The 15,526-nt window shown below is 42.4% G+C and overlaps 1 protein-coding gene across 2 annotated transcripts in view; it reads left to right on the forward strand.

Annotated features, from left to right (window-relative positions):
- Window positions 1–15,526, forward strand: part of LOC102102569 (sphingosine-1-phosphate transporter SPNS2) — a 118,091-nt gene that overhangs the window by 44,381 nt on the left and 58,184 nt on the right. For both annotated transcript variants that reach the window (XM_005525977.3, XM_088066066.1), the window contains exon 3: window positions 12,798–12,934. In XM_005525977.3, coding sequence (XP_005526034.2) covers window positions 12,798–12,934 — 137 coding nt within the window. The remainder of the gene's footprint in view (window positions 1–12,797; window positions 12,935–15,526) is intronic.

Genomic DNA, 15,526 nt, shown 5'->3' on the forward strand with positions numbered 1-15,526 from the left:
TTTACCAAATATTGCCTTTCCTTTTTTCCATTAATGTAATTGATGATGCATGAAGGAATTGCATTTGCAAACCTTGTGCATTGCAGTATTTGTTTCAGGATGGTTTTTTTTCCAGTGGTACTTGTTCTCCCAGGAAGATACTGGTCCAAAGAAATTTAACATGAGGGTTAAAGAAATTTAAAACAGGGTCCAGTCACACTCCATGACTATTGAAACTGTGATTAATCCTGGAGTCTTCTATAGGTATTGTGTTCTTTTATCCATAGCAGCAAGTTCATTTGCAGAGCTCGCTCCTGGAACTGCAGCTCAACTTGGCATTAGAGTATTTTTCCAAGTCAGGAATGACACATGGGTGATAATCTTAGAAATAACGAGTGTAAACCAGAGATTCTGTAAGACACACAGAGATTCATTCTCCAGTGTAGTTGTGATCCTTTTCCCAAACCATGGCAAGTTAAACACTGGGATATTCCAGTATTTCAGCAATTTCCTTAAACTAATTTGTCCCTTTTTGAAGGCCCCCCAGCCACTCTGAAACAGTTGCTCTTTGTCTAAATTGACATTTATAACAGCAAGAGTCAGGAGCTTTTCTAGATACTGCAAACAACATTGAAATGGCAAATAATTCTGTCTGATAGCATTTACAATGGTGTGAGAGGCTTCCCTACATCCTGTGATGTCCCTTCACTGTGGGATGAAGGCTGCTCATCACTGCAGGTGTTTATTTGTGGCCTTCTGGTTGTTCAGCTCTCATCCTAGTCCTCAGTATACAGTCGCAAATCACAGTCAATGATGATTTTTCTTTGCATTTACTTTGTGATGCAAAAGCCTTTTGAAATGTTACTGACATCTGGAAAAAACAATGGATCAGCCCATGGCTTCGTACTCTGGCAGAGTTATTCAAGTGCTGATGGGCATGGTGTGGCATTGGAGAGGAAGTATTTATGGTCCCTGAGCTGTTCTCAGACCACTGGTGCTTGAATGATGGTGAGACTCTCTCTAAAGCTTGCTGGACATATGAAACTGTGGGAGATGAGGGTATTCTGGATGTCCTGAGCTCATCTTCAAAATGCCTCTGGCTTGCTTGTGGATCTTATTACGTGGTGTTTGCTGGTTGTCTGTGAAGCCTGTTGTATTTTAAAATAAATATATGTCTTTATTTCTAGATCTATATCTAGACATATAAATCAACAGATAGATTTTTATATCTGTATCTGTGTTGTAGTTTAGGTGCCAGACTCTGAGAGGAGAATAGGTCGAGTTACCTGGTGTGCTTTAACACAGGAGAAAGCAGCTTGACACCTGCTAAGGGGCTGAACCCTTATTTTCTGCCAAAGGTAGATCTTGGTGTCTGGTGGCTCAGACTCCTCCCTGACCCTCACAGTGCTGTTAATCAGACTAGGAAGTGCTTCAGCATTTTATTCCCTGTCTCTGGCAGCTGGTGGTGATTGATTGTGTCCGAGCACACGGATTCTGTGTGAGTTTAATGATGGGTAATAAACGAGGATCAGCTCAGGGCTCAGGGTAAGTGAGAGCAAATGGTTCCTTCCTTGCCTTGTGGAGGATTTGTGATTCATAATGAAACCAGACAGCGAGTGCATTTACACACAAACCACACTTTGGGCCAGCATGTCTGGTGCAGACCAGCTAGCCCTGGCCCCTGCTGCACTCACATCGTCTCACATACACCCTCCACTTCCTTCTCACAGCACAAGTCTCAAAAAATATTATTTTTAATTTTCAAAAAATATTATTTTTAATTTGCTTGTCCTGAAAAATAAAGGGGGTGTAATGGAAAATCACATAACATAAAGAATGTCCTGAAAAGGATGTGGGGTATATTTTTTTCTGAGTTTTTTCCTCACAATGCAGAAACAATCAGTAGGGGCCAGTTTGCTGGAAAGCATTCCAAAAAACTTATCAGGGAAGAGTGGAAAGCCTGTGGAAATGAATGTCACGAGGAATATTGTCAGGACCTGAGCTTAAAAGATCAGATCTTTATGTGGATAACACATTATTATTCTTGGGAGAGCTGAAGCCAGCCTCTGAGTAATTCAGCTGCCTGTGCAGGAATTCTGTGTACTTTCCTCGGAAGGACCTGATTGCTGTCCCTGTCACAGACAGGATGCAGGACTACACGGTTTTCTGGTCTGTTGTCATTGTTCTTGTGTTCTTATGAAGTGGTCTCCTGAGGTTACATGAAAGATATTTTACTGGGGGACTTGTTTATTCACTGGCAATGCCTTAGGCAGGAAGATGGACACTGCTGTTAGGGAGAAACTGTGAGATTCCACAGAAAGATGATTTTTTATTTCTCTTTCTGTGTTGGTGCTTTGAATTGAGACCCAGTCAGCACTACAGAAATTTCCCCTCTAGAGTTGATGTGGTTTTGGGCCAGTCCCTAATGGGTGGTAGCTGAGAGATGTCATTGCACAAAACATTTTGCATTTTACAGGCAACTCAGAAAAAAGTAGGTAATTGAGCAGGACAAAATCCTGAAATTCCCTCTGTGACCAGCAGACAGCTCTTTAGAGGTGAGGATTGGCTGGGCAGTGTTACTAAATGTGTTTCCTCTGCAAATAAAGGTGAAGCTATCAATAGTGCTCGCAGCCCTGGGAGGAGGGAAATCTTTGAGGAAAATGAGACAATTCTGGGTTGTTGGATTAGCATCAAACCAAAGCAATTACCCTCAATGGATTTTACATCCATATCTTCTGTGGATTTTAGCATATTCCCATTCCACAGTTATTTCTATTCCTAAAAAAAGTGAATTAGCATAAAACTGCAGATGGCAGGATTTTAAGAGCAGTACCCCTTGCTGGCACTGACTGCATCTTAGAGCAAGTGAATAAAAATCAGATATTTTAGATGTCTTCTTGAAGTTTTCATGATGAGAAATAATATCTTTTCATCCTTTAGAATTCAGTTTAATTTGACAAATGTTTGCCTTCAGATATCTACAGGCAGGCAGTGTGAGACCAGGGTGAAATCAGTGTATTTAGAAATTCAGAAAGATGTAAACTGACCCCTGTGAAGGAAATTAGCTGTAATACAGAGATGAATCTGTATTTTCTTCCTTCAGACTGATAATTTCCTTACTGAGTTATACTGATTTTAAAAGATGGCATTTTACTGATCCACTAAAAGCACTCTTGAAGACTTTTGGTTTGAGTTGGAAAGGGAATGGTTTTGTGCAAAATGATGTGGAAGGAGTTTTCTACCAAACTCTGAGACCCTGTTATCTGCACATGCACAAACACACACCATGAATGTGATTCCCTGTCCGGACATGAGTGCTTTGCTCCTGTGCCTTGGTGATAACACTGAAACAAGATCTGGGGTGCCCTGGGTGTCTCTCACTCACCCCAGAGCATTTCCTGCCCATTTGCCTGTGCTTACGTGCTTTCCTGAGCAATTTCTGGAGCACATAACCTGCAGAAATGTCTTCAGTTTTAACTCTAAGTAGGACAACTTTGGTGGGTGCCAATGATAGATGCTAAAATTGAGAGCATTTCATCCCTGTGTCCTACCAGATTAGATGCTGTCCTGAGGCTGTCAGTGCTGTGCTAGTTGACAGCCAATTCCATCATTAAAATGCAGCTATGACCATTTTCCCTTCCAAAGAGGGATGTGTTTTGCCAAGCCCAGCATAGCTGGTACAACAGCACCCTGAAGAACTGTAAAAATAATTAAAAAGAAATCAATCAGTCCCACTGCCAACCTGGGGAGAATGTCAGCAAAGAGCTGTGTCCCCCTCCCCATTCCCAAAGCAGAGCCGTGTGGATTTCAAGGCTTTGATGGAGCTTTTTCTCTCTACTCTCAGCATTCTCTTGGCTCCCAGCAGTGTAGCCATCAGGACTGGTAGCTCCAAAATCCCCCAGGGCTTGTGGCCCTGGTGGAAGGCAATGGCTGAGGGTCTCTTTCTGCTGCCAAAAGCAGCATCCCTGCTCCAGCCTTCCCCGAATCCCTGGCTCCGTGATGGACCAGCGAGCGAGCGGTCACAGGGAGCGAATGTTTGGTTACTGCAGAGTTTCTCTTTGTAAATGCAACCAGCAGATATTGAGAGCTGTGTGTAGATTTCAGCAAAGCATTCCTACTGCAGAATAGTAGTTTATTTAGGATTTTCATTTTAAAAACAAACACAAACAAACCTTAAGTCTGAAAGCTGTGAGATGAGGATGTATCAGATGATCTCCCTCAGTAAGTTGTGACAAATACATATGGAGCTCTTGATTCCACACTAAAGAGAAGGGGAAGCACTTCCTATTGCCTTGTTTTTATTTTCTTTTTTCCTAGGAAACTGTTATTGTTGGTAAATAACATGTAGTAAGGAATTTATTAGTAATACCCAGTACAAACGTTTCCTCTCTATCCTGTTCTCTATTTCTGCAGGAAGTAGGTTTTGAGATTGAGACAGAATAATTCCTATTGCATCCTAATTAATTATTTAAAATTAAAATATTAGTTGGGGAAGGATGCAGGATTGGTAGTGCTGTTGTGAAGAAGGATGGCAAAGCTCATTTTAGGATGAAAACAATCTTCCCTCTCTATCTCAAATTAGGATCCAGGAACATTACTTCTCTTCATACCAGATACAAATGAAGCATCATTCTATTATGAGAATAACAGATTTAAAGTATTTTATTGCTAGTTAAATCTAATTCATGGTGCTCAATGCAGATTTCAAGGATCAAGGGATTTAGATTATCCTGCATTACCAGCTTTAGGCTGTCATTTCTTGGTGTGTTTAAGTGCCTGCTGTGCTTGAAAAGGCTTTGAGGACAAAGGTGCACATCCCTGTCCCTGCACCAAGGGACCCAGTGTAGTTCCAGCCACCAGCTCATGCTGTCTATTTTGGATCAGGGAACTTGCCAGAAAGGAGACAAGATTAGTTTCAGCCCTCAGCAGGCCCCAGATTTTGCTCTCCAGATGGTCACACAAGCTCTGTACTGGCACAAGGGAAAGTCTGACCAGTTCCTTGAGGAGATCTCACCTTTGCTTCCGAAGGCTTCTGCAGGTGTGGCTCTGTGTGTGTGCCTGCAGTCATAATTGCAATGGGAAAAGAAAGAGCTCTTCAAGAAGAGGAAGGGAAAAGAACAAAATAGAACTCCTTTTGGGCTTTTTGGTTATTTAAATGCTTTTTAAAGACACCTTTCTCTGGCTGTGAGCCCTGGGTATAGGTGTTTCATCCTCCTGGCAAATAGGAGCAGCCTCTGCCCAGCTGGAGGGTTATTTGTGGTTGCAGCTCTCAGAAGGATGGCAAGTGGGCAGAACATCCTGGACAACTGCATGGGAAGGGAAAAGCAGAACTGCTATTTGTTGAGAAGCAGAGTTTCATGATTGCTAGGAGTGATTGCTGCCTGTGTGTAACAGCAGCCAAGACTGGGTTAGGTATATTTTAGTCATGTTGTAGCTGTGTCACTCAGAATGCTTCAGTGCTGCACAGCTATTGACCAGTCTCTGCACTTCTGGGATCTCATGTCTAATTCAGGATTGACCAGGATGGATACAAATCCATCCTAATTGGCTAACTAAGTTAATGAACTTTCCCTGCAGCTGATTGCACAATGGTGAAGCGAGCCTGTCACGCACTGTGTGAGCACCGCAGCCAGGCAGGGCTGACAAGTCCTGCTCCACAGGACAACCAGAAACTTCTCAAACACTTAGAGCTGCTTAAGTCAAATGGAGGAAAAACTTTTTACAAAAGTAAATTGCTGGACATCCAGAGAGATAAAACAGTAGAATTCTGTCTTTTCCACTGTATACTTAGTTAAAAAAATTTGAAGTACAACAGAATGGAATTGAACCTCAGATGTATAAAAGGGTTGTGAGTTGGTAACTGTGAGTAACAATCTCCTTACGTCTTCAGCATTAAAGAAGTTATGAAAGGCTGAATCTTTTAAGTGCAGCTTCGATGGACATAATATAGGAAATCAGTAAAACAGTAGTTAAAAAATTGAGTGCTGGGTTTCTGGATATTCTTATCTCATTTTCAGTTTCCAAGGAGTGGATTTCCCAGCAATTCCCACTGAAGCAATTATTCTTGTTAGTTAAAGTGAACAAAGCAAGCTTCAGGATATCCTTTGCTGGGAATATAGGGGCTAACCCTTGGAAGAATCTGATTTCTGCAGTGAGGAAAAGGGGAGGGATTATCAGTATTGGACTCTTCCAAGTACTGCATCTTGTTATTATTGAGTGAATTATGAACTTGCCAGGCAAGCTGTGTTCAGGCCTTGTCTGGCTTCATAAGTGGAGTTTTTGTAAGCAGGTTCTGACCCTGTCTCAGCAAATGGAACCGAGTGGTATTGTACAGCAGCCTCCTTCTCCCTATAAATGTGTGTGTCAGCTGTGTGTGCACAAACTCATCCTAAACATGTTGTTTACATTTTGTAGCAGTTTGTGCTAAGGAAAAACTGGCGCCTCATGGTGCAGTGTGCTCCCTATGGAGAAGACAAGATTGGAGCTTGAATTCTGATGAGTGGCATCTGCAGTGAGGGAAACACGAGCTAGAGTGTCCTGTGAAACAGAAACACACACTGGAAAACACAGAGTGTGTGAGTAGTGAGGGCTGCACCTTTAAAACACTTATTCTCCTCTCTTTCTAACTTTTGACCCGTTCCCACCTTGTCACCCAGCACTGAGTGCCACCTCCAGTTGATACTTGAACATCTACAGGGATGGGGATTCCTCTGCCTCCCTGAGAAGCCCCTGCAATGCCTGACCACCCTTTCCATGGAGAAATTCCTCCTGAAGTCCAGCCTGAGTCTTCCCTGGCACAACTTGGGGCTGTTTCTTCATGTCCTGTCCCTGTTCCTGGGAGCAGAGTCCGACCACCACTGGCTGCTCCCTCCTGTCAGGGAGTTGTGGAGAGCCAGAAGGACACAAGCACAAAGACACAATGAGGCATTTATAAAATTCTCCATTTTGTCCTTTGGTGTGTTCTGGGAGAACATTTCAGACCACATCCAGCCCAAACCTTACTCCATATACCTTACTCCAATTGATTTGGTGCATTCTCACACTCTTTATTTTGGTTTTTTTAATGCTCCTGTGTTCAACACTGTCAGTGTGTGACAGCTTTGTATGACATATGGAACTGATGGTGTTTCAAAGCTCCTCACACTTGTCAGAAACTTCTCGTCTGCATGAGAGTCTGGAACCCGGTGATCTCGTGTTTTGCACCCGGCAAAACTCAGTAACACGATCCATCTGTTGGCTGTTGAATTAGCAATGAGGTAAAACAAAGCTCGTGTGCAGAGTGATGTAACAGAGTACCTACAGTAAGGTTTTCAGGGTGATATTTTCTAAAATCAATTGTATTGTATTAATTCATCCTTCTTCAAAGGATGAATGTTTTAAGTCACGTTGCTGAGGTTCCTGGGGCCTTGGACTGCCTCACCACTGGGTATCAATTTTACCTTGGTCATATCATGCAGTCAGTAAGGTTGAAGACCTCTAAAATCATCAGCTCCAACCATTAATCCAGCACTGCCAACTCCATCACTAATCTGTGCCCCTCAATGCCACAACCACAGAGTTTCTGAACACTTCCAGGGATCTTCTTCCAGTCACCATCACCACATTGTGCCTGAACTGTGGCACAGTTCATGTTCAATGGCTAAGTAGCATGAAAGGATCTTTGTTCTTTCTTGGCTTGAATGGTTCTGTAGGGAAAAAAATTCAGTTTAAATTGTGGTTGCAGCCCTTCAGAAATCCCTCCAGCATTCTATAAACAGAACATTGCTGAAGCTGGAAGACCTCTGGGGATTCCAGATGTCTGTAGTTCATCATGGGCAGGTCGCTTTCCTGTGTCTTAATTTCCTTAGCCCTAAAGTAGAAATTAATGTTTAACTTTCTTTCTAAATTGTCCTATGCCTCACCATGATTAAATGTGCTGAGTGGTATTATTATAGCATAAAACTATAGAGAAAACTAAAATTAGAAGAAGGAAGCATTGCAAAAACATGTCTTTGAAACAGAGGAGATGGTTGGGCTGTTGGGGAGTCTATTCACCATTGCAGGTAGATGGTAACTGGTGTCACAAGCAGCTTGAGAAACACGTGCACTCATGACTGAAAGTCCCTGGGGTAGAAGTGGCTCGACCAAATCCCAGGGTTGTACTTGTACACACCCATAAATTATCCCATCCAGGGCAAGCTGCCTGTTTAGATGTTCTCATTGTTTGGAAATTTGTTGTTGGGAAGATGTTATCAACCTCTCAGCACACAGTTCTCAGCAGTGTCTCAGTGGATGCCAGTCCCTTGAGGCAGAGGCTGTCTGGGTTTGCCTTGCACAGGTCCAAGCACACTGTCAGCACTCAATTAGATGTGTACACACCATTTGTGCTGACTCAAAGCTCAAAGATACCCACTAGGGTTTTTTTGGTTGAGCATCCTTGTGTAGAGAAAGCTATTTTCCACCTGACTCTGAACCTTTCTAGCATTATTCCTGATAGGGAAAAATAAGCCCCATGTGCTTAAAGTCAAAACCAAAAGACTTTTTCTCAGAGGTGCCTGTGATCTGCTCAGCCTTCCAGGAACTGAGGAGTAGCAGCCTCTGTGTGTGCCCCTGTCACTGCCTCTCTTCCTTCTTGACTCCACGCTGTGGATGACCTGCTAGCAGGAGAAGACCCTCTCTGGGTTGATAAATCTACTAAACAAAAATCCACTAAAGAAAAGAGCAAGTGAGATGGAGGCAAGTGTCTTTGGAATCACGGGGCGGAGAGCTGTCAGGTCAGAGCCTTTCCGGGAACAGCTGTGGAGTCAAGCTGGTAAATTTTTGTTTGGAGAGAAAGAAGAGAAAAATAAGAGCGATGGCATCTAGTTCCAGGAGGCAAGTGCTTTTTTGTGACTGTTTAATATAGAGTCTACAGTTCCTTCCTCTTCTCTCATCTCCTTTGCTCCCACTGTTGGGGGATTTACTTTTCCCCTGGGTACACAGGCAGCTCTTGAGAAGGGAAAATGTGGTCTGAATAGCAGCTCCCTGGCCATAATCCTGAAACAGGACTGAAGCTGCAGTACATGCAGCAGCAATAGAGGCTTGGGAGGATGATTTCCTTGTCTGGTGGGTGTTTGGGTGGGACGTGTTAAGACTTTTTATGCTGCACATTGTTGTAATTCCAGCCACGCACAGAAAAAGCTGGGCAGTGCTGGCTGGGAAAGTGCTCCTGCACCTGTACAGGGTGGGACAGGCATCCAGAGGCAGAAATAGACACCAAGCCATCCTGTTTGGGCAATTACACTTTTCCTGCCTTCTCACCACAGTCGGCATTTCAGTGGCTAAGCCACAAAGGGAGGAATAAAGACAAATGGCTTCTCCTTTTGGAAATACCTGTACTTAAAAGAACCTCCCTCCTTGGTGGCATTCACTATGTGTCTGTTTATTCATCCTTTGCTCACATGATAATTTACTCCTGCAGAAATGTATCTCAGCTCCACCCTGTGCCGGGACTGAGCCACTTTTGCTGGCACTGCTGCAGATCATTTACCAGGAGAAATTAGCTGTACACATCCATAATGGGACTGCCAGAGCTGTACCTGCCCGCAGCTGCTCCTGATGCCATCACCGCCTTCACAGCAGCTCATCTTAAATCCCAGTGGGTTTCTAACTCTGCCCTGACTTGCACTCTACATCTCTTCAAGAGCTGGTAATATTCTGAGACGTCTCTAAGTGAAAATTGGAAGAGGAGCTGTTGATTGGGAAGAGGAAAGTGCAATCCCAACCCCTGTCCCACTGCAGCTCTAATAGAAAAGATTTGTGGCTGTGGCTGAGCTGAAGCAGCAGCTGCTGTGGTGTCATTTCAGTTTTATTAATTTGGGAGTGGGTGAGTGCAAGGAGCAGAAAATGCTGTGGAAGAAGGGAGAGAAGCCAGTGAAGAAGAGGCTGGCACAAGTTCCAGGCTCCTTTACTGGAATGCAATCCTCTGCCTTATGCTCAGCCCTCTTGCCTACAAATGAAAGATATTTCTGCTTCCCTTCTGTCCAACTGAACGTTCTGCAGTTTTGTGTCTTCTGGATGAGGCCTCTCCTTTGTGGTGTTAAATTAGCACAGAACATCAGCTCCTGTTCTAGAGTAGCTCAGGTTTCCATCCTACCTGGGAATGTGCCCTACTTTACTTCACCTCTGTTCTGCCAGCCCAGGCTGGGGCTCAGGAGTCTCGGCTGTCACTGGCAGGAATAATTGCAAAAATTGATTCATGGGGAAATGCCTTTAACAGGCAAATCCTTTTGACAGACCACACAGTCATCATACTCTGCATTTATTTGAGTCAATCAATGCTCTGATGCATATTTGGGTCATAAATACTCTGATATAAATTGCATTTATTCTTGTGACAGCTGTGTTCCATTACCTGTTATTTATTTGGCTCTGTTGTCCTTTCATTTTACACCTTGTGGAGCTGTCAAGTCAGCTGCTTACCACTGACAAAGCTCACAGCTCAGAGTCTTCCAAAAATAAATCTTCCAAAGGGATTTGAGCAGCAGAAGGATGTATGTTGTTGGAAAGTCATTGGACAGTCTTTTTTTTTGGTTTGCTTTATTTGATAGAGGAGTTCTGTGCATTTTGCCCAAATTCCAGAATTAGACTTTTCATTTATGATCCAGAGGTCGCTGAAGCTAATAATCCCACTGATTAATGGGAGTTTTGGATCACACCCTGCATGTCTCAAAGTTGAATTAACCATGTTATTTGATATTGGAAATGGTGGGATGCTGACTTTGATGTTTATAATTTTCCTTTGGAAGCTTTTCCAGTTTTGTGTCTTTTTACATCGTAAAAATGGCAGAATATGGGATTCTGAGATGAATGAATTTTAGTGTCCTTCCAAGAGAAAGATCAAATTGCAGTGGTCACACTGGTCTGGACGAGTCACAATCATTTTCTCCTTCTCATTCCCAATGAACAGCCACGTATCCTTCGTGCCAGGTTGTTGCACCAGCTTTGCAAGATGCCAAGCCCTTGGTGTTAATTCAGGAAAGCATTTAATCATGGAATTGATGACTCTAAAGTGCCTAAAATAAGCATGTGCTTAAGTGCCTTGTTGGAGTGGGGCCAGTGCAGATGTGCCCTTGCCAAGCAGAGATTTGTGAGCCACTTCTGGTCTCGTTTCTCTGTAAAACAGAGATGAAAACACTGCTCGTAGTTTTCTTCCTAGGTTTTGTTTGCACAAGGATTTTAGGATAGATGCAGGGACTGAGTTTTGTCAGTAGGGTTTATGTGTGAGCTAAACAACAAAACTGTTCATAGCATTACTGTTGAAGTGTTTGTGATGTGTTGCATGTGTTGCATTTCAGGGCTTAACATTTCTCTATTATCTTGATTTATTTTACTCTAAATGTAAAAAAAGTAATCCTGTAATTTAGTTAAAATATCACACTGCAAAATACACACTCGCATGGGTCACAAAACACAGATGCAAATGGATATGTATTATTTATAAAGTAGCTTTGATATCTTAATATACTAAAAAAAAAAAGACATTTAGTCATAGTTCAGCATTTTGCACACTTTTGAACTAGCATATATCATCATCCATGAAAAATTCATTATTTGGGTCTTAACCATTTTAATTTTATATGCACATTCCACCTGAAAGGCAGTGTGTCCTCTGCTCTTGTATTTTTGGGTTTTTTTACCTATTCTATCCCTCCACCCCATTTTATACAATGAAAAGTAGACATTTAGGGTTAGGCTATGCCAAAATCCCACAGTGCCCTCCAACAATGCCCTCCCTGATAACAAATGAGTGTCAGGACTGTGTGACTAAAGAGAGACCTCTCAGTATTCTGGTGTCCCACCCAAATCCTTCTGGATTTGCTGAATCCAGGACAGCCAGTTACAGTCAGAGTTCATACAACACACCAATAAAATCCATGTAATTGCCTTTATCCAGTTCTCTAATATGGACAGACAAAAGACAGGTATAAATCAGCTTAAAACATGGCAATTTCTGCCAAAATCCAAATTAGTCAGGAACATGGTGTGAATGCTCCATTTTGGGTGTTCTCAGTGGGTTCACAGGCCACATGTGAACTCTAAATTGAGGTAATTTTGCAGAAGTTACTCTGTCAAGAGTCTCATTCCTACATGACAGAAGGTCTTAGGTTAATGCTTTGGGGGTTTCGGAAGGAACAAAGGGTGAACTTGAAGTCTTTCAGATGAGGACAATCCTGGCCTCTGTAAGGTTAAAAATCTTTGTTCTAGTGAAGCTGTTGCTCAGTTCCAGGTTTAAATACAAGTTTAATGATGGTGAAAGGACCTAGGGAGGAGACAGGGCTGGTGTCAGTCGGATGATGGTGGTGTTTACTCGTTTTCCTCACTGTTTCATAATTTCTTTAAAATAGGAAGGATGAAAGAACCTCAGCTTCTGTGGCCCATTTCTCTCAGGTCTCTGCTGCAAGAGCCAACAATGAGCCCTTGGCTTATTTTCTGTTTACCTGGAACTCCTTCCAACCTCCACTTCACCTTCCCAGTAACATTTAAGCAGAAGCTCTTAATTTATTCTGTCCTGGTTTTGCCCATCCCCAGATCTGAGCTCAGCTGACTGTGAGGGGCTGGTGCTTTCAAGTAATATGAGTTCACTGGTCTGAAGTTTCTCTGGGAATGAAAAATCTGTTTGATTAAAGAAGCACTGACTTCAGAAAGCCTATTGGCCTGCACAGCTCTGCAAGGCAGGGCTGCAGAGTGTCTAATTATTTGGAACTGTTCTCTGGAGGCTTTGGCTTGCAGAAAATTAGTCTTCCTGTTCTTGGTCTGATGTTTATGAAAGGTCTCTTTCCTTTTTCTCTCCTTTGCAGTTTTCATCTGTAGCTTCATGGTTGCGGCACCGATCTTTGGTTACCTTGGTGACCGGTTCAACAGAAAGATCATTCTCAGCTGCGGGATCTTCTTTTGGTCAGCTGTCACTTTTTCAAGCTCCTTCATCACTGAACAGGTAAGATCTTTGCAGGGTGTCCTGAAAAGATGGACAGTACATTCCTAAATAATTCCCCATCCCAGTGTCCTCATAAGGGAAACATATCCCTCCTGTGTGTATTTAACATTTAGCATGTTGTATTCTCTGACCTTTTGTGGGAGAAGTGTGCTCTGTGTAACTGTGTTTGCTTAACTGGGAAAGCTGTCACCCTTTGATCATGCATATTCATAAAAAGTAACAGATGAAGCATATCTAAGCAAGAGTTTCTGTTGACATAAGGGCTTTGTTTTGAGGGAGAGCCTAAAGAAGCTTTAAAAGGGCTTTACAAAAGTCTTGGGAAAATAAATCCATGGCTGCACAGTGGTTCTCTTGTCTTCTGATATGTAACAGAAGCCATTGGATTTTGTTGGGAGGTCTGCTTATGGTATGTGGAATAACAAAGTGCATCCAGCAGTGGTTTTACAGATGCACTTTGGTTTCTGTCCACCAGGGCAGAGAAGGTGGATGATAACAGGGAGATCAGTTTCACCTCCTTTAACACTTGTCAATGGATTTGTCTGGGGAAGCTGGTGATGGAGTTGTCAGGCTCACTTAATTTTGTCAAGCTCTGTGTCCCTCTTCTGCACCCAGGACAGCTGCAGTGCCCCATTCTGAGGACTCCTCACTTCATCATTTTCTTGTCTGTCAGAGGCATTTGTAGGAAACAATGATCTGGCAGTTTCTGGGGGGAAATATCCTCTTGTTTAAGTCATATTATAGCGGAGATTTAATTGCTGCAGGTGGCAACATTCCTGGAGAGACAAATCACAGCTCCTGGCATCATCAGGCTGATTTCCCCAGGGGAGGCAGGGACATTCCTCATCCTTTCTGTCCAGCTGCGTTCCAGAGATTGCAGCACTGTGGTCACACCTAAAGAATGACAACCAGGGACTAAGCCTCTCCACCCTTCTCCATCCTGCCCACCCACGTGCTCTTCAGTTTTTAAAAAAAGACAGTTTCCACTTAAAGCAGGCAGTGGCACTCGTGTCTGTCTGGCTTTCACCAGGATTGGTTGTTGCTGCATTTCTAAAGCAAAATGCATATGGCCAAATGTGGAAGCCTTTAACTCAGTAAACTGTTCTGGGTAACACTAAATAGGTAAATAATAGGCTCTCACAATGAAAATGCAAATCAGAACAAAATCTAGGGGTAGTTCCAGTGCATACAGGAGGTGATAGAAAACAGCAATGCATAAATTCCACACATAAAAAATAGAAACAGGACAACTCATGCTTAAAAGTTTGCTTACTGTTCATGAGATCTTTAATTTTTGGAACAAATCATAAAAAGAAACCAATTAAATACTGTAAAAGGAGTGATACTATAAATACACCTGTTTCCATGGATAAAAATAGATAATGATAAATTTAACTAAAGAAAATAATCAGAAGTAGGAAGACTGAGATAATATTGATAAGCTAAGTTTTTAATGTGGTTTGATAATTTATGTTAGTACAGAATTTCTCTATAGAAAGATAAGACATGAGGCCTCCTCTGCTTTGGTACTTGCTCATTTCTGCTCTGTAACACTGTTTAGCACTTCCTAAAATAAAAGTTCCATTAAGAAATCATTAACAAACTTGCTAAATAATCAAAAATTAGGTAAAGTTGGTACATATTTAGACATAATCTCTAGATTAACTCCATTTATAGAAGCTTCAATAAATAATGTAACAAAGGCTTCTGCTCCTCCAGGCTGGGAGACCAAGAGTACCTAATGAGCAGCCAGGGCAGGTTGTGGTGACATTCTGAATTCTCCCGTTCATGGTAAATGTTTCTGTTCAGATTTTGATATAGCTAACATGATAAAACCTTTTTGCTCCCACTGCAATTTACCTCTGGATAGGTATTTCTCCTAGTGTTGTTTTCTTTTCCTTTTATTTTGATTTATTTCTGGAAGAGGAAGCAAATAGTCCATGGTGGAGTTCCAGTTAGTCTGCAGTGCTTGCTCAAGCCCTGTCTTTCAGGCTTGCCAGATGTATTTTTATTTCCAAAGCTTGTCTTTCAAGGAGTTTCTAAAAGAGAAGCAACAAATTGTATGCAGTATGGAACAAATGGTTAGCTGGGTTAATTTTAAAAAGCATAAACATAATCCAGCCACCCCCTACACATGATGATTCACTACAGGAAAAAAAAACCCCAAAAACCTTTAGTCTTAAGTGCTCCAGCAGAAGTTGTAATATAAAACATACCGCTCCTGTGCCTGTGGTTCCACTGTGCAAGATAAATACACAGCTTCAAAAACATAAACAAACAAAACTAAAATCCCCAAGCCATCATTTTATATGTAAGGAGTGTTATCTTTGAAGTCACCATGAATTACTGGAATGTTTATATCCTACTGTTCCGGCCTATTATTTTTGAGCAGAACTCTCTTGTAGAAAAAAGACAAAAGGGATTCTCCCAGCCACTTTGGGATGTCAGCTGCCTGTGCATTCAGTCCCTTCCCTCCTAGGCAATTCCTGGCAGGCCCTGTGGCTGTCACAGAAGTGCTGCTGGAGCTGGAGAGGTTCATGGCCAAAGCCCTTGGTGGGCTCTGCTGTGTTTTGGCAGCTCTGACGTGGCCCAGGA

The sequence above is a fragment of the Pseudopodoces humilis genome, chromosome 23 (genome assembly GCF_049639895.1).
Source record: "Pseudopodoces humilis isolate 2021_Gansu_Grassland_sample_001 chromosome 23, ASM4963989v1, whole genome shotgun sequence".
Classification (NCBI taxonomy): Eukaryota; Metazoa; Chordata; class Aves; order Passeriformes; family Paridae; genus Pseudopodoces; species Pseudopodoces humilis.